This window comes from Gopherus flavomarginatus, chromosome 5 (genome assembly GCF_025201925.1).
Source record: "Gopherus flavomarginatus isolate rGopFla2 chromosome 5, rGopFla2.mat.asm, whole genome shotgun sequence".
Lineage (NCBI taxonomy): Eukaryota > Metazoa > Chordata > Testudines > Testudinidae > Gopherus > Gopherus flavomarginatus.
In genome coordinates, this window is record NC_066621.1 from 129,878,394 (window position 1) to 129,896,541 (window position 18,148).

The 18,148-nt window shown below is 44.5% G+C and overlaps 1 protein-coding gene across 1 annotated transcript in view; it reads right to left on the minus strand.

The window, feature by feature from the left end:
* Positions 1-18,148, minus strand: part of TRIP11 (thyroid hormone receptor interactor 11) — an 81,345-nt gene that overhangs the window by 12,931 nt on the left and 50,266 nt on the right. Inside the window, exons 12-16 of the mRNA XM_050953171.1 lie at positions 17,852-17,992; positions 15,870-16,063; positions 8,183-8,346; positions 7,734-7,837; positions 7,325-7,424 (exon numbers count right to left, since the gene is read on the minus strand). Of these exons, the coding sequence (XP_050809128.1) occupies positions 7,325-7,424; positions 7,734-7,837; positions 8,183-8,346; positions 15,870-16,063; positions 17,852-17,992 (703 nt within the window). The remainder of the gene's footprint in view (positions 1-7,324; positions 7,425-7,733; positions 7,838-8,182; positions 8,347-15,869; positions 16,064-17,851; positions 17,993-18,148) is intronic.

Below are 18,148 nucleotides of genomic sequence, written 5' to 3' on the forward strand. Positions count from 1 at the left end.
CTCTCTCGTATCTTGGGACCAACATGGCTAAAACAACACTGCAAATATCATATTATTGTTTGAAACCATACTAAGATCCAACCTTGCCTGTAAGTTCAAACCTACTGAAACCTACCAACCTTTCCACTACCACAATCACCAAATGCAAAACTATGGGACTAAGTTCACTCTGGCTTGAGCACACCCTCTCACAGGAGGGGGAGTTTTGTCTGCTTATGCCAAGGTTCAATTTGGTCCTTGGTGTCAGGGAGAGTTTCACAGGGAACGACTATACTGAAATCAAGCTATATATACAGATGGTTCAACTCAAACCAAAAAAGGTAACTAGCTGCATCTTCATGTTACAGCTTGACGTTTAATTTACATTGTAAAAGTCATATGTGGACTTAGGAAAATACCTCTAACTTTGCCCACAGGAGGCCAAGTTTTGCGCATACACAACTGGAATTTGAGTAAACACTCATTTAAAGCATCTGATGCATCCGAAGAAATGGGTATTCACCCACGAAAGCTCATGCTCCAATATGTCTGTTAGTCTATAAGGTGCCACGGGACTCTTTGCTGCTTTTACTCATTCAATGAACTAGTAAGAGTCACAGCTTTTCTGGAGAATAGTTGCTGAAATAGCTGAGAGTTGCCAAATTACTTTGCACCCCTACTTCCTCTCTAACCCCAAGCTTTCCTATCTGTTTTCACTTTAAAGCAAAGTTTGTTTTAAGGGGAAAGAATGAGTTCGTCAATGCAGATGAGGAACAAAAAAATAAAAACACCAAAAAGTTTTAAAATGAGCAGTAGAAATCAGATGAATATGTTCACTGCTCAACAGCAGAAGCTACCACTACAGGGTGTGATGAGACACTCTGGGCTCCTTCCCCCAGGGAAACTCAAAAGAAGGATCTTCCAATAATTTCCATTTGACAGGGAGAAGAGAATGAGAAAAACCAAGAGCTGCTAGTGACTGCAGGGCACAAGTGACCCTTTGTCACCCCCTCATCTTCAGACACTAATTAATATGGGCACCTTCTGGCTCTCTTCCTACCCCTAGACTCTCATATTAAGCCTGAATTCATGCAGTGAACTGGGTAGGTTGAAAGCAGGGCATGAAAGTAGAGTAATGGCAAAGCAGGTTGGACTAGGGCACCTGGATAGAAGAGGGATGGTCAGGAAAGCAAGAAAGAAGAGAAGGAAAAGGTAACAAGACAGGTACAGAACATCCTCTCATGCCTGGAAAAAAAAGTTTAAAAATGGGCTAGATTATTTAACAAACTCAGTGCCCTTAATTACTTGTGGGTATTTGTTCAGATCACAAAATCACCATAAAACTTGAGGCAATGGCATAACTATAAATCTTGCCTCAAGAAGGAAACATGACTAATGTAGAAGAGATAACAGGTCAGGACTGGGTTATACTGACAGAGCAGTGTAGGAGAGCTAGTACGTTTGATGCTATCAGACCACTCTGATGGCAACAACAATTAATTCAACAAGAAAATAAAAACAAAATGAACCCAAAGTTCTTCATTTAGCAATGATTGGAATTGCATCAGAGGCATCTATTTTAAAACTAGTATTCTCACAATCTAGCCTTACTGATGTTTGTTTGCCATATATAAATACCTAAATTTTCACAACTTAAGTTTTCACTTTGTGAACTTGAGATCGTATCATACAATGTGCTGATAAGATAGATGAAAAAGCAGATTTGATAATTTTCACTAAAATGTTACTGTGCCTTTTAAGGTTTCTTAACATTGTTTTAATGTTAAAACTTTATGACAATGAATCACCAATCTCCAGCTTGTTTATGAAAGAAAAAGCCACACAACTCTTCTTTACACGATTCATGTCTAAGTGCAGTCATAAAGCAAAAGCCATTTATCTTTTTCAAAATTGTTTCTCCTGGCAAACTCCTTCACTGTCTGGCCAAGTTTGGCTTAAAAATAAAGTACAGTATAACAACATTTATCAACATTTAGAGTACTTAATCTAAGAATATGTTCAAGACATCTTTCTAAACAATAGGGCAATCAAGAATCTTGCATTCCAAAACAGGTAAAATCAGATCTGAAAATACAGTCCTTGATATAGGCACATCTCCCCCACTGACATCAATGGGAGTTAGGTGTATGTGAGGTGACCTGACGCTTTATTATGAAGATTAAAAAAATAAGCAGAAAGTATGAATATAAATTGCTTTTTGCCTATTGCCACACAGATGTCAAACCATAACACATCATATCCTTTTTCTACTCTAATGTCAATCACTACCTTTCTGAATGCCCCTCCACCCAATCTCACCTCTGCTGGTGCAACTTCTGCTACCTGGAACATCTACTTCTCTGCCTCACTGCCTCTTCATCTCATTTCAAATCTCAACTGAGCACATCTTTCTCTCGTCTCTATATTTACCTTTCATTTTTCTTCTGCTATTATTAACTTTGTAACTACTTAATTCAGATCAAAACTTCCAAATACAACTTATATCAAAGACACAGTATTTTTAAACAGGATACAAACACAGACCCGGGATTATAAACACAACAGGAAAACAGTGAATGTTCAAGAAAAAGCTGAAGCTCCAGGAGAAAGGAAATAAGTCAAGTTCTATTTGCATATCCATATTTTATTATGGAAACTATTTATAGTTAAGATATTTTTATAGCACTCATCACTGTCACATCTGAGCACCTTAAAAACATGCTTTTAAAGAAGGTGACAAAATTCACTTAAGGGCACAAGTATCTTAGAAAGAAGTCTGAATACAAACCGTTTCTCCTGGTAGGAGATCATGAATAAAAACTATAAACTTCCTTCAAATCATCAGTTTATAAGAAAAAATTAAAGATTGTCAAGGATGGCACAAATCTGTTCTTTTACTTCACGAGAGGAAAAAAGGGAAGTTACCTTATTATAACCCAATATGCATGGCTGCTACCTGTATTCTACTGTGGGGTATGCATACACTCTACACACCTGGGATTGGAAGAATTTGCAAGCAGTGTTCATTGGTTTATGGCTACGTTTTTGCTCTTCTTGTGCTTTGTAACAATGATATAAGGCAGTGGTTCTCAAACTGTGGGTCGGGACCCCAAAGTGGGTCGCAATCCTGTTTTAATGGGGTCACCAAAGCTGGTGTTAGACCTGCTGGGGTCTGGGACTGAAGCAAAAGCCCGAGCCCTGCTGCCTAGAGCCGAAGCCCGAGGGATTCATTCCTGGGTGGCGGGTCTCAGGTTACAGACCCCTCGCCTCGGGCTGAAGCCCTTGGGCTTTGGCCCTTTTGCGTGGAGCAGTAGAGTTTTGGCTTTGCCACCTCCACCTCATCCCCCCTGCCCTGGGTGGCGGAACTCAAGCTTTGGCCCCCTCCTGGGGTCATGTAGTAATTTTTGTTATCAGAAGTGGCAGTGCAATGAAGTTTGAGAACCCCATAAAGACCTCTGGGGCAAGTGAGGCTGCTCCAGCTGCCTGCACATATGCTATGACTGGTGCTGTAACCTGAGACCCAGGAGGGGGAATACAACAAGGTGACAACCAGGTGACACTTTGTCTGGGAAACAAGACAAAGACAAGGAGGAGGAGCAACGGGGGTGTCAGAGGTCATGTATGTGGAGGCTGGCAGTCTGCTTGGGGGACTGGAAGACGGGGAATCCCGGCTGTCTGGCCCATGACTCCTCAACATGGACTTGGCTGAAAGTCACTGATTTCTATGATAGCAAGCTCTGTTCTACATTGTTTTCCTGTCAACTAATAAACCTTTCTATCTTACATGCTGGCTGAGAGTCACTTCTGACTGAAGAGTTGGGGTGCAGGGCCCTCTGGCTTCCCCAGGAGCCCCGCATGGGTGGACTCACTGTGGGAAATGCACAGTGTGGAAGGAGATGCTGAATGCTCCGAGGTCAGACCCAGGAAGATCGAAGGTGTATAAGCTTCTTGCCCTGGCAACAGTATGCTCAGAGAGAGGAGGCACGCTCCCCGAGAGTCCTGACTGGCTTCGTATGGAGTAGTTCCAGAGCATTGGCTCAGTGAGTCCGTGACAACCTGCCTTTCAGAAGCCAGCAATCTACGTATGGGAGGATGGTGGAGCTGTTGTAACTGTGCTGTGCTGCTACTACTGCAAAGACTTTTGTAAAGACGGTGGGGTGCTGCTGCAAGCCAAATGGAAGAATCCTATACAGGTAGTGGTCAGGACCCACTACAAATCTGAGAAATCTTCTGTGAAAAGGGTGAATGTCCACATGAAAATAAGCATCTTTCACATTAAGAGCTATAAACTATGTGTCTTTGACAAAGGATGGAATTACTAATGTCATTGTGATAATATAAAATTTCTGTTTACAAATAAAAACACTGAGTTGAAGTAGGTAAGGAATAGGTCTCCACTCTCCCTTCTTGGGGACCACGAAATATTTCAAATAGAATCCTTTTCCCTGATGCTGAGGTGGCATCCTCTCGATAGTCTCTCTCCTATGACAGGAAACAATCTCCTGCAGGAGAGTCCCCTTGTAATAGTGATCCCTGAAGATGGATAGGGAACAGGGGTTTGAATGGGATAGAGAGATGCATTTAATGATATAGCTAGGAGGGATAATATCCAGCACCCATCTGTCTGTTGTTGTTCTCCAATTGTGGGAAAATTGGGCAAGGTGACCACCAAAGTGAACCTTGGAATTGGGTGGATATGGCATCAACATCAGTTTACAGCTTCTGAATGTCCTGTCAAATATATTTTTTTGCAGGGGGCGAGGTTGAGTAGATGCAGCTGATGTAGAAGGAGCAGCAAATCTAGATCATTGCATCTTTTACTGATTGCAAGGTGGCTCATACAAACACTAATAATAAAAGGGTGTAGAAAGGGCATATGTTTGCACTGCTGCTTATGAAATCATCTTTACCGGATTGGTGTGTATTCAGGGAACGGAGGGCTGCCCTGGGGGTCCTTTAACAAGTGCAAGGAATCATCCATCTTTTCATTAAAAAGGCTGGTTTTGTCAAAGCACAAGTCCTCCGTGGTATTTTGGATTTCTCTAGGGACTCTTCAAGTGTGTAGCCACAATTGACAGCACATCATTAGGGCAGTTGCCATTCATCTTCATGCTATATATGCTGCAACCAGCAAAGAGGTTCTGGCCACTAACTTGCCTTCATCTGTAAGCGCTTGAAATTTAGCCTAGTCCTCTTGAGGGAGTTTCTCTCTGAAGCCCAGAAACTTTATGTAATTTATAAAATCCTATTTGAACAACAGAGCCTGGTAGTTTGATATTCCAAATTGGAGGCTAGTATACATAAATACTTTCCACCTGAAAAGGTCTAAGCATTTGGCCTCTTATCTGCAGGGGTGACCCTGGGGTGATGCTGCCTGGATCTTTCAGTGGCTGCCTGAACAACCAAGGAGCTTGGAGCAGGATGGGTGGAAAGAACTCCGCTCCTTCAGTTTTTCTGCCCTCTTGGGGGTAGGGGCACATGTCACATATATCATACGGGTCTTGCCAGTTCCAGTATGGCTTCACTGACCTGGAGCAATATTCAACTGAGTATCCATGGATTGTAGGATATCCAGAAGTTTATGCAGTGTGTCCTGGATCTCTTTTAAGGAGATCTGGAACTCCTATACCACTCTCCATAGCAACTTCTTGAACTTTCAATGGACTTCTGGAGGAGAGAGTGAAGCCTGAGAGACCCTCTCACTGTTGGTATTGGTGATTCCAGCTCATCCTCTTCCTCTTCTGTGGGTTCCAGATGAGGTTCTGACTGACCCCTTGGAGGAGAGGGGTAACATGACTCCCTACTCGTTTGCATGGACTCCAAGTACCAATACCAAGTAGGAGGGGCCAAATGTAGGCTGTGAAGGCCCTGAAGGCAGTGGATACTACTGCTTCCGAGAAAGATATGCTAGGTTGGGTGGATAAGGCTGGTTGCAGGAGACTTCTGATCCCCTGTCTGGGCTAATCTCTCTCAGTGGAGTTGATGAAAGTTCCTCTAGTATATTTGATTCTCCTAACAATGAAAAAGTCAGGTCCATCTCCATCAATGGTGTGGTGGTACCACTGAAGCTGCAGGGAGCAAACAGGAAGGTGGATTTCTTTCAGAGACCCTGCTTCCTCCTGAAGTCATAATCTCCCTGGTCAGGATGGCCCCGATAGTAGGGGAGTTTTCAGACCTGGTAGGAGGAACATATCCTCCAGAGGTGTGTAAGTCTCTGATCTCCTTGAGAATAATGGAGTCTTACCACCTGGCACTGTTGGTGTCGACATGGCTAGAGTCTTAGTGGTTGGTGAATCATTACAGGGGTGCCGGTAATGCATCTCCCTTTGAGTGCTCTTCATGGATAACAACAACAGTTCTGGGCCCTTTGAGTCCCAGTGCTTAGATTTTGTCAGTGTCTGAGCTGGTGCTACTGTTGGTGCAGAGTTCCGTACAGAAGGCGCTCTGCTCCTATGCATCTTTTGATCATGGCTATGTGGCGTAGGAGGGCCTAAGTTCCTGGGTCCAAAGTCTCTCCCAACTCTGACAGGGTCAGGGAGGTATCTCTTCTCCTTGCAGTGGATTTACAGAGGAATCTGCTTTTATGTTTATGAATGTCCCCTACTCTCATAAGACCACTCAGACAAAAGATCTTTAGCTTTGCTTCTTCCTGCTCCTGAGTTGACATCATGCAGGGAGGCAAGCTCTTCGATGACTGTGGCTGATGTACAATGAGTCCCCCTAGTCTGGGACTATCTGAGTGGCAGATACTGAACTTAGTGGAGATATGCTTCCTTGAGGAAATAGAGGCATTGTTAGCTGGTTGTCACTGACTGAAAAGGAGCAAGGACAGGAAACAGTTTTTGAAGCCTGGTATCCTGGGCATAATCCAGCCTTCCCAGTATGGGATTTAGGAGCGTATGGGAGGGGTTGCAATGGGATTCTAACTAACAGCTAACTATACTAATAAAACTAATACTAGCTAGCAGAAAATCTATAAAACCCCACAAAATTTTATGTTATTTCGAATATTTACAGAATGAAGAGAAGGATCAGCTCTGGACACTGGAGGGTCCATCACAGATCATATGGCAGTAAGGAGGAACTGGAAAGATGATTGGTCTGCACTGCCCCTTATGCCTGTGGTTTGAATCACAAGGAGAGCAAGGGAGCAGGTATGGACCAATGGACAAGATTCTTCCAGTCCCAGATGCATGGAAAACGTTTGTATCCCAGAGTGAAATATTCCTAGGGACCAACACTCAAAGAAGTTATTAGTTCACACCTTTGCTAACTTTCCCAGAGTACCACACCATCTCCTCAATTTCTTGCACACTTTTAGAAAAACAAAAATCAACTTATTTACCTTGTTTCCTAAGGTCCTCAATTTGCTCCTCTTTGAGATCCAACTGCTCTGTCAGCCTTGATGCTGCATCCAAGGCAGCATTTGCTTCCTCTAAACTTTCCTGTAAGGAGAGAAAAGTCACTATCACAATAATCTATTGTGATGACAAAAATAAAGTATTTCAGACTCAAAGATTTTAATCATTGTTATTTTAAATACTTGGACTTTAAACATATGAGGAAAATGGATAATCAGCACAATTTCACCTTATTGGCTAGCTTGCCCTCCTTTTCTCCTCCCTTCCACCAGTCAAAAATTTTACTAATGACTTATAAACGATGTTATCTAATATATTTCTGTGTAATAAGGTATTTAAAACCCAACAATCGAGATTATTTAATACAGTAATTTAAAAATCTTCTCAGCCCACCTGTAAAGACTCAACCCTCACTTCTAGCTTTTCAGCTTTTTTTTTCCATTCTGCAGTCTGTTTTTGGTGTTTTTCTAGTTCCGCTGAATACATGGCTTTCTCCTCTAAAAGGGTAGGGGGAAAATCACAGTTAGTTCACACTTTCTAATCCTCAAGGTTTTACTGCTATACATTACAGAACCTAAAAGGTATGGAAATCCAAATACAGCACCGCTAACAGTGAAATTTCTGGACCCACTGAAGTCAATGGGATTTTCATCATTGACTTCAATGTGGCCAGAATTTCACCCTAAGTGTATTAAAGGTAAAATTGAGATTTTGAAATTAAAATCTACTTGAATGCAATTGGTGATCGCCAAAATTTAAAACAATGCACCAAACCACAACTATTATACTGACTGAAAACGTTCATTGCAATCTTTTCTTCAAGATTTTTTGATACAACTTACCCTGCTGGAATTGCTCTAGTACCATCTGCAGGTTGGCCAGTGACAGTGCATACTGTTTCACCTGATCCTGTGACATGGTAAGCTGTAGCACAGTTTCATCTCTCTGTCTGGACACTAGGTTCAGCTGCTCTTGCAAGGATTCCACCTGCAGACTGGCTTGATGGCTTCATCAAAAGAAAAAATTTTTTATATACATATATACATAGCCCCCCCCATATAATTCTAGTTCCCTTTATTCCCTCTATCTGATAAGCTGATATTTATCTGAATCCAGAGTGCACTCCTCATGTTAATTAATAGCACTTCCATTGATCCAAAAGTTTGGAATGTTCCCCCGGTCATTCAGCTGAACAGGAATGTAGTGTAGTATAGTGTGTAAACTGCTTATTGAATACAGTAGAACCTCAGAGTTACAAACACCTTGGGAATGGAGGTTGTTCAGAATTCTGAAATGTTCATAACTCTGAACAAAATAAAAACAACGAGGAACCCTTGTGGCACCTTAGAGACTAAAAAATGTATTTGGGCACAAGCTTTTGTGGGCTAGAGCCCATTTCATCAGGAGCATGATGTGAAAAAAATACAGGAGCAAGTACAAATACATGGAAGGATGGGGGTTGCTTTACCAAGTGTGAGGTCAGGCTAACGAGATAAATCAATTAACAGCAGAATACCAAGGGAGGAAAAATAACTTTTGAAGTGGTAAGAGAGTGGCCATTACAGACAATTGACAAGAAGGTGTGAGTAACAGTGGGGAGAAATTAGTATTGGGGTGATTGCATCATGCGTGGTGAAACTGTGTATGGAGGACCACGTCGCTGCTCTGCAGATTTCCTGGGTGGGAATCTGTGTCAGGAATGCCATTGAAGAGGCCTGAGCCCTGGTGTAGCGCACAGTGATCGAAGGAGCAGGCACCCCTACGAGGTTGTAGCACTCAGAGATGCAGGATGCGATCCACAACAAAATCCATTGAGAAGAGACAGGAAGACTTTTCATTCTGTCTGCCACTGCAATGAATACCTGGATGGACTTTCGGAATGGTTTCGTTCTCTCAATGTAGAAGGCTAGTGCTCTGTGGACATCCAGTGAGTGATGTCTTTGCTCCCTGCCGCTCAAGTGCGGCTTAGGGTAGAAAACAGAGAGGAAGACGTCCTGGTTGATGTGAAACTGGGAGACAACCTTCGGGAGAAAAGCCTGGTAAGCTGAACCTTGTCCTTATGGAAAACAGTGTAAGGGGGCTCTGACACCCTCCTAGCCGAAGTTATCGCTACCAAAAACGCCACCTTGTGTGAGAAATAGAGCAGGGAGCACGTCGTCAAAGGCTCAAATGACGGCCCCATAAGTCTGGATAGAACCAAACTGAGGTCCTAAGCTGGGACAGGTTGTCGGACCTGCAGGTATCGCCTGTCAAGACCTTTAAGAAAATGGCTGACCAACGGGTTGGCAAAGACCGAGCATTCCTCTGCACCTGGGTAGAAGGCAGAGACGGCAGCCAAGTGAACCCTTACAGACAACAGAGACAGTCTCTGCTGCTTGACGTGGAGAAGATAGTCCAGTATATTAGTGGCACCAAGGTAGCATCGAAGACGAATGGTGCTGCGCCAACCAGACTGAAAATCTCTTCCACTTGGCAAGGTACGTAACTCTTGAGAAGGGTTTCCTGCTGCCAGGGAGAACTTGTCTGACTTGAGCAGAGTAAGAAAGCTCCACTGGGTTCAGCCATAGAGCTTCCATGCCATGAAGTGGAGTGACTCGTGGTTTACATGTTGGAGACAGCTGTGATTCTGAGTTAGTAAGTTCGGGAAGAGCAGCAAGGTGACTGGAGCTTTCACGGATATTTCCAGGAGTGACGCGTACCACTGCTGGCGGGGTAATCTGGAGCTATAAGTATCACTGAAGCTTTTTCTCTCCATATCTTGAGGAGCACTTTGTGAACGACGGGGCGGGCGGGAATGTGTGTAGGAGACAGCCTCCCCATAGGAGGAGGAATGCATCTGTGATGGAGCCCAGCCTGCGATTCAGGAAGAAGCAAAACTGCTGACACTTCCTGTTGCATCACATGGCGAAAAGGTCTATCTGGGGAAAGACCCACTGATGGAAGATTGAGTTCACGACGTCCAGGCGATGGGCCACTTGTAGCCATGGAACGACCTGCTGAGACGGTCTGCCAACTCATTCTGTACTCCAAGGAGGTATGATGCCTGCAGATGTATTGAGTGTTCTACACAGAAGTCCCAAAGCATGAGGGCTTCCTTGCACAGGGGAGAGGAGTGTGCACCCCCTCCACACCCCCCGTTTGTTGATATAAAACATCGCCATGGTGTTATCTGTTATGACTGATACACATCTTCCTGTTAGGTGGGCTCGGAAAGTCTGGCATGCCAGGCGCACTGCTCTCAGCTCTCTGACATTGATGTGTAGAGCAAGATCTGCCTGAGACCAGAGGCCTTGTGTTGTGAGGTCTCCCAAATGTATCCCCCAACCCAAGTGTGACGCATCTGTCACGAGTGAGAGGGATGGCTGCGGGATGGTGAAGGGAACCCCTACACATACTACCTGTGGGTTGAGCCATCACAGGAGGGATTTGAGTACCGGGCAAGGCAGGGTTACAATTCTGTCCAAACTGTCTCGGGCTGGACGATACACTGACCCCAGCCATGACTGAAGAGGTCGAAGTCTGAGTCTAGCATGCTGTACCATGTAGGTACAAGCAGCCATGTGTCCTAGAAGTTTCAGGCAGTTCCATGCTGTATAGATGAGGAACTGCCTGAGACCTTGAATGATGTTGCTGGGGGCTCGAAATCTCGCTTTGGGAAGGAATGCCCTTGCCTGTGTTGAGTCCAGTACCAACCCTACAAATTCTATCCTCCGAATCAGGGACAGCTTTGATTTCTCCTCGTTCAGTAGCAGATCCAGTTCATCAAAAGACACTCTTAGGAAGGAGATTTTCATCTCTACTTGAGCCCTGGATCGGCCCTTGATCAGCCAGTCGTTGAGGTACGAGAACATCTGTCGCCTGCACAGGAACGCGGCTACGACTGCCATGCACTTGGTGAATACGCAAGGTGGCGTTCACAGGCCAAACAGGAGGACTGTGAACTGGTAATAGGTATTGTTCATCACAAACATGAGTTATTTTCTCTGGGATGGAGTTATTGCTATGTAAAAGTAAGCATCCTTCAAGTCGAGGGCGGCATACCAGTCTCCTGGATCCAGTGAAGGAACGATGGAGGCCAAAGAGGCCATGAGGAATGAGTTTCTTCACAAACTTGTTGAGTTCTCGCAGATCTATGATGGACCTGAGCCCTCCTTTGGCTTTTGGTATTAGGAAATACTAGGAATAGAAGCCCTTCCCCTTTTATTCCTGAGGAACCTCTTCCACTGCCCCTAGTGAAAGGAGCGAGGAACCTCCTGTATAAGGAATTGCTCGTGAGAGGGATCCCTGAAGAGGGACACGGAAGGGGGTGGAAGGGCAGGAGGGCACAGAATTGGATGGAGTATCCCCTCTCTACCATGCGGAGCACCCAGTGGTCCGAAGTGATACGGGACAATGCATGGTAGAATGGGGATAGTCTGATTAAAAGGTAAGGCAGGGTAGATCCAGTTCTTGATCTGGTACGCCATCCTCTTGCGCACCTTCAAAAGACCTGTTTCTGGCCCTCAGAAGGCTTGGTCTGGCCAGAGCCCTGCCCTGAGGATGGGTGCTGCCTCTTTCTGCCACTCCGAGTCCTCTTCCGGGAACCATCCTGTTGGTTTTGCTGGTAAAACCGCAGAGGAGGTTTCCGCCTGAAATGCCTGCATTGTGTGGCAGAGGTGTGTATACCCAGGGACTTGAGCGTAGCCCTCAAGTCCTTTAAACTGTGCAGTCTTCTGTCTGTCTTTTCAGAAAACAATGCCTGACCTTCAAAAGGTAGGTCCTGGATGGTCTGTTGGACTTTGTGAGGTAGTCCAGAGACCTGGAGTCAAAACGATCACCTCACGGCCACCACTGTAACCATTGTATGGGCAGTCACATCCGTGCCATAAAGAGCTGCCTGCAAGGAGGCCCTAGAAATGAGTTTGCTTTCATCAATGAAGGCATTAAATTCAGAACGAGAGTCTGGTGGTAACAGCTTTGCAAACTCGGTAATTGCTCCACATTTGTTAAAGCAGTATCTGCTAATGATGGCCTGTTGGTTTTCAATTCAGAGCTGTAAACCACCTGTGGACTATACTTTCCTCCCAAGTCAGTCAAGTTGTGGCCTCTCGGTTTTTAAGGGAGGGTCCCTGGAACCCCTGGCACTTCCTTTGGTTTGCAGCATCCACCACCAGGGAGTTGGGTGGAGGGTGAGTGTTCAAGTACTCATACCCCTTTGAAGGGACAAAATAGCATCTTTCATTCCTCCTTGCTATGGCGGGATTGGGGAGGGGGAAGGGTAAGGAGGCCGGGGTCTGCCACAAAGTTTTTGTGATTTCATTTATAGTTTTAATAAGTGGCAGTGTGATACGCAAGGGTCCAGAGGGGGCAAGGATGGCCATCATGGGATCCGCATGCTCTACCACTTCCTCTGCCTGGATCCCCAGGTTCTGGGCCACTCTGTGCAACAACTGTTGCAGGACCCTACTCTCCTCCAAAGCCGGGGCCGTTGACGTACCCAGAACAGCCTCATCTGGGCAGGACGAGGACGAAAACACTGGCCCAAGGCCCTGGTCACTGCCCTCGGTGCCAAGAGGGTCACAGTGCTCATGGGACTGACGTGCTGATTGTGCTGAGGCTGCCGGTGCAGAGCTCAAAGCGGCAGGCGGGGGTGCAGGAGTCATCACCGGAGATGGACCAAGTGCCAGTTCCTGCGGAGGGGCAACGGATGCTGACGCGATCAACACTGATCTGGATCTTGAAGCCTGGTTCTGACGCTGGGCCCAGGGAGTCCAAAAGGGCCACTGAATTGGTAATTGCCATAGATGTGGCCATGGTGACGGAGGAGGCTGGCTAGATCTAGACCTCCTGCTGCTGGACGATATGACTCTGCCTCGGACTCCGAGGTCTCAGAAAAAGAAGAGCATGGAGAAGCAGTACTGGATGATGCAGAAGAGTGATGCAAACCCGCTGGGGACTGATGCGGTTCCCCTCCATGGGCAGATGGCAACAGGAAGTAGTGTGCCAGAGCTGGGAAGTGGCGTGACATCATTGCTGACTTTGTCCTATCACCGGTACCTCGTCCCTGCTTGGAGAAGGTGGAGCCATCAGACGAATAAGGTCCTGCACCACCTCAAAAGTCTCTGGAGTGGAGTTGAATGTCCCGGCCATGACAGTCCAGAGAATGGGAGTGGGTCGGACTAAACTGGACCCCTTGCGGGGCAAGAGTCAATGAGCCCCTGGGAGCTGACAAGCCCAAAGTAGGCTGGGTGGGCTGAAGTCTCCCTGCCGGTGTCTCCTTAGGCTTAGGAGGGAGACAGCAAGCACTCTCCTGCCTTTTTCGTCTGGGGCACCGGGGACGCAGATTGGCGCCTACCAGAAGTCTTATGTTTGGTGACATGTTGGTGCCAGGACTCTGTGGGTACCACTGTGGGTCTGTGGATGAGGGGAAAGCAATGGACATGTTATTCCTTGACTTTAGCAAAGCTTTTGATGAGGTCTCCCACAGTATTCTTGCCAGCAAGTGAAAAAAGTATGGGCTGGATGAATGAACTATAAGGTGGAAAGAAAGCTGGCTATGATCGTCAGGCTCAAGGGGTAGTGATCGATGGCTCCACGTCTAGTTGGCAGCCAGTATCAAGCGGAGTGCCCCATGGGTCGGTCCTGTGGCTGGTTTTGTTCAATATCTTCACTAATGATCTGGAGGATGGTGTGGACTGCACTCTCATCAAGTCTGCAGATGACACTAAACTGGGAAGAGTGATAGATACGCTGGAGGGTAGCGATAGGATACGGAGGGACCTAGACAAATTAGAGGATTGGGCCAAAAGAAACCTGATGAGGTTCAGCAAGGACAAGTACAGAGTCCTGCACTTAGGATGGAAGAATCCCATGTACTGCTACAGACTAGGGGCTGAACGGCTAGGCAGCAGTTCTGCAGAAAAGGGCTTAGGGGTTACAGTGGACGAGAAGTGTATATGAGTTGACAGTGTGCCCTTGTTGCCAAGGTGGCTAACGGCATTTTGGGCTGTATAAGTAGTGGCATTGCCAGCAGATTGAGCGACGTGATCGTTCCCTTCTATTTGACATTGGTGAGGCCTCATCTGGAGTACTGTGTCCAGTTTTGGGCCCCACACTACAAGGAGGATGTGGAAAAACTGGAAGGAGTCCAGTGGAGGGCAACAAAAATGACTAGTGGGCTGGATCACATGACTTATGAGGAGAGGCTGAGGGAACTGGGATTGTTTAGTCTGCAGAAGAGAACAATATGGGGAGGGGGGGTTTGATAGCTGCTTTCAACTACCTGAAAGGGGGTTCCAAAGAGGATGGATCTAGACTCTTCTCAGTGGTAGCAGATGACAGAACAAGGAGTAATGGTCTCAAGTTGCAGTGGGGGAGGTGTAGGTTGGATATTAGGAAAAACTTTTTCACTAGGAGGGTGGTGAAGCACTGGAATGGGTTACTTAGGGAAGTGGTGGAATCTCCTTCCGTAGAGGTTTTTAAGGTCAGCCTTGACAAAGCCCTGGCTGGGATGTTTCAGTTGGGAATTGGTCCTGCTTTGAGCAGGGGGTTGGACTAGATGACCTCCTGAGGTCCCTTCCAACCCTGACATTCTATGATTCAGGAGTCCTTAGTTTCCTTTCTAGGAGCTGATGCATGCACCATTGGCGCTGTTGCACTGCATACGGAGGCAGTGGCACTTGGCAGGGGCTCCACCAACCCAGGGTTGGATTGCAGGTGGAGGGCTGCCCCTGTGAGGATAAGTCTGAGTCTCTGCTCGCGATCCTTAAGGGTCCTCAGCCCAAACCCTTTACAAATGCGGCACTTGTCCTTCTGTATCAGAGGATTAGCCGTGTTAGTCTGGATCTGTAAAAGCAGCAAAGAGTCCTTTGGCACCTTATAGACTAACAGACGTATTGGAGCATGAGTTTTTATGGGTGAATATCCACTTTGTCGGATGCATGCCTTGTCCTTCTGGTGACTCTCGCCAAGGCACTTCAAACAAGAAGTGTGTGGCTCACTTTTTCGCATCAATCTTTCGCAGATTTCAGCACATCGTTTGAACCCCAGCGACCAAGGCATGCCTGGCGGTGGGGGAGGGAGAACCCCCCACAATGAAAACTTAGCCAACTGACACTACTACTACTAATTTAAGACAAAAACTATTAACTATATATAAAATACAATGGGATACTGTTAAAGGCACTCACAGAAGCAAGAGCGAGGGAAGTTCCAGCTAGTCATCACTAGTGGTAAGAAGGGAATGAGGGGGTGGCGGGTCAGCAAGGCCTTATATTGGGAGCCATGAGGGCACAACTCCAGGAGGCACACAGGCCAACCCTACGGATGCTGCTAGGGGAAAAATCTTCCAGCTGTTGTGCACGCAGCACACACACCTGATTGGAACTGACATGAACAAGCACTCGAAGAACATCGATGTTCCATGCCTTCATTTTACTCAGTGCTTAGCACATCTACGCTCTTTAAAGTTAATAAAAATCATACCACCATTACTTTAGAATACTGCAACTATTCAAAGAAATGCTAATGCTGGATGGAGGCAAATATTACCTGGCATTTTCCACTGCAGTAGAAGAGAATACTAGTTTTTCCTCCAAAACCATGACCTTCTTTCTTAGCTTGGTCTCTCGGTCCTCTGCAGCTAAAGCTTCCTGTGTATAGGAGTCCTCCATTTCTAAGAGGTGATTGCGCAACCTCTCCAGTTCCTGGTTTAGACGCTGCTCCTTATCACGTAAATGCTGCACCTGGGTAAATATAGTGTATGTTCGATGACACATACTTTGTGCATGATACTATAAGAAAATCAAATTATTTCCTTTGATTTATATTTAGGGCTGTCAAATGATTAAAAAATAATCTTAATTAATGATGAGATTAAGAAAATAATCATGATTAATCACAGTTTTGATCACACTGTTAATAGAATAACAAATTTATTACAAATATGTTTGGCTATTTTTCTACATTTTCAAATATATTGATTTCAATTACAATATAGAATACAAAGTGTACAGTGCTCACTTTATATTATTTTTTATTACAAATATTTGCACTGTAAAAAAACAAAAGAAATAGTATTTCAATTCACCTGTAGTGTAATCTCTATCATGAAAGTGCAATGTACAACTGTAGATTTTTTTTTTTAACATAACTGCACTCAAAAACAAAACAAGGTAAAACTTTAGAGCCCGCAACTCGCTCAGTCCTACTTCTTGTTCAGCCAAAAGTTACGACGAACAAGTTTGTTTATATTTATGGGAGATAGTGCTGCCTGCTTCTTATTTATAATGTCACCTGACAGTGAGAATAGGCGGGTTCTGCTTCAAAACGAGCCAAAGCAGTGCAGCCTAATGCACCTTCATTTTCATCATCAGAGTCAGATATCACCAACAGAAGGTTGATTTTCATTTCTGGTGATTCAGGTTCTGTAGTTTCTGCATTGAAGCGTTGCTCCTTTAAGACTTCTGACAGCATGTTCCCCATCTCGTCCCTTTCCGATTTTGGAAAGCACTTCAGATTCTTAAACCTTGGGTCAAGTATTGTAGCTATCTTTAGAAATCTCATATTGGTACCTTCTTCGCGTTTTGTCAAGTCTGCAGTGAAAACATTCTTAAATCGAACAACCTATGCTGAGTCTTCATCCAAAACTGCCCGAACGTGATATATATGGCAGAATGCGATACCATGGAGCAGGAGACATAAAATTCTCCCCCAAGGAGTTCAGCCATAAATTTAACTAACGCATTTTTTTTTAATAAGTGTCATCAGCATGGAAGCATGGCCTCTGGAATGGTGGTTGAAGCACGAAGGGGCACAGAAATGTTTACCATATCGACTGCATAAATACCTTGCAAGTCAGCAAAAACAGTGCCATGAGAATGCGTTCTCATTTTCAGATGACATTGTAAATAGGAAGCGGGCAGAATTATCGCCTGTAAATGAAAACAAACTTGTCTGTCTTAGCAATTAGCTGAACAAGAAGTAGGACTGAGTGGACTTATAGGCTCTAAAGTTTTACACTGTTTTGTTTTTCAGTGCAGTTATGTAAAAAAATTCTACTTTTGTACATTGCATTTCCGTGATAAAAAGACTGCCCTACAGTACCTGAATGAGGTAAACTGAAAAATACTATCTTTCGGCGTTTTTTACAGTGCAAATATTTGTAATAAAAAATAATAATATAAAGTGAGCACTGTACACTTTGTATTTTGTGTTGTAATTGAAATCAATATATTTGAAAATGTTGAAATACTTCCAAAATATTTATAATAAATTTAAATTGGTATTCTATTATTGTTTAACAGTATGATTAAAACTGCTCTTAATCATGACTTTTTTTAATCTAGTTAATTTGTTTTGTGTTAATCACTTGAGTTAACCGCAATTAATGGACAGCCCTAATTGTATTGCATAGATATATATTTTAGATGCCTTTTTGATACTTATCTAAGAATTCTTAAGGCAAGGTAAATTCTCTGATTTTTCTTATTCACTCACCCTTTTTGTGCTTTAGTCTTGTTTAAACGTCATACCTCATTCTGTAGGGCACTGCTCTCCATTTGTTTCTGTTTGAGTGCTAACATGACTTGGTCTCTTTCTTGTTGAAAAGAAACAGCCTTTTCCTGCATTGACTTAACTTCATTTAACAGATGATTCAACTCCCCCATCTTGCCCTTTGGAAGGAGGATATACAATTAAAGAAAGGTTGGAAATGTATAAAAACTTTGAGTTTTTTACTTGTTTAAAACACTAAACGAGTCTATTATAACTATTTATTAGGCATTCCTGCATAAACATGCAAGACACTGTATAAAAGGAGGTACAGTTTC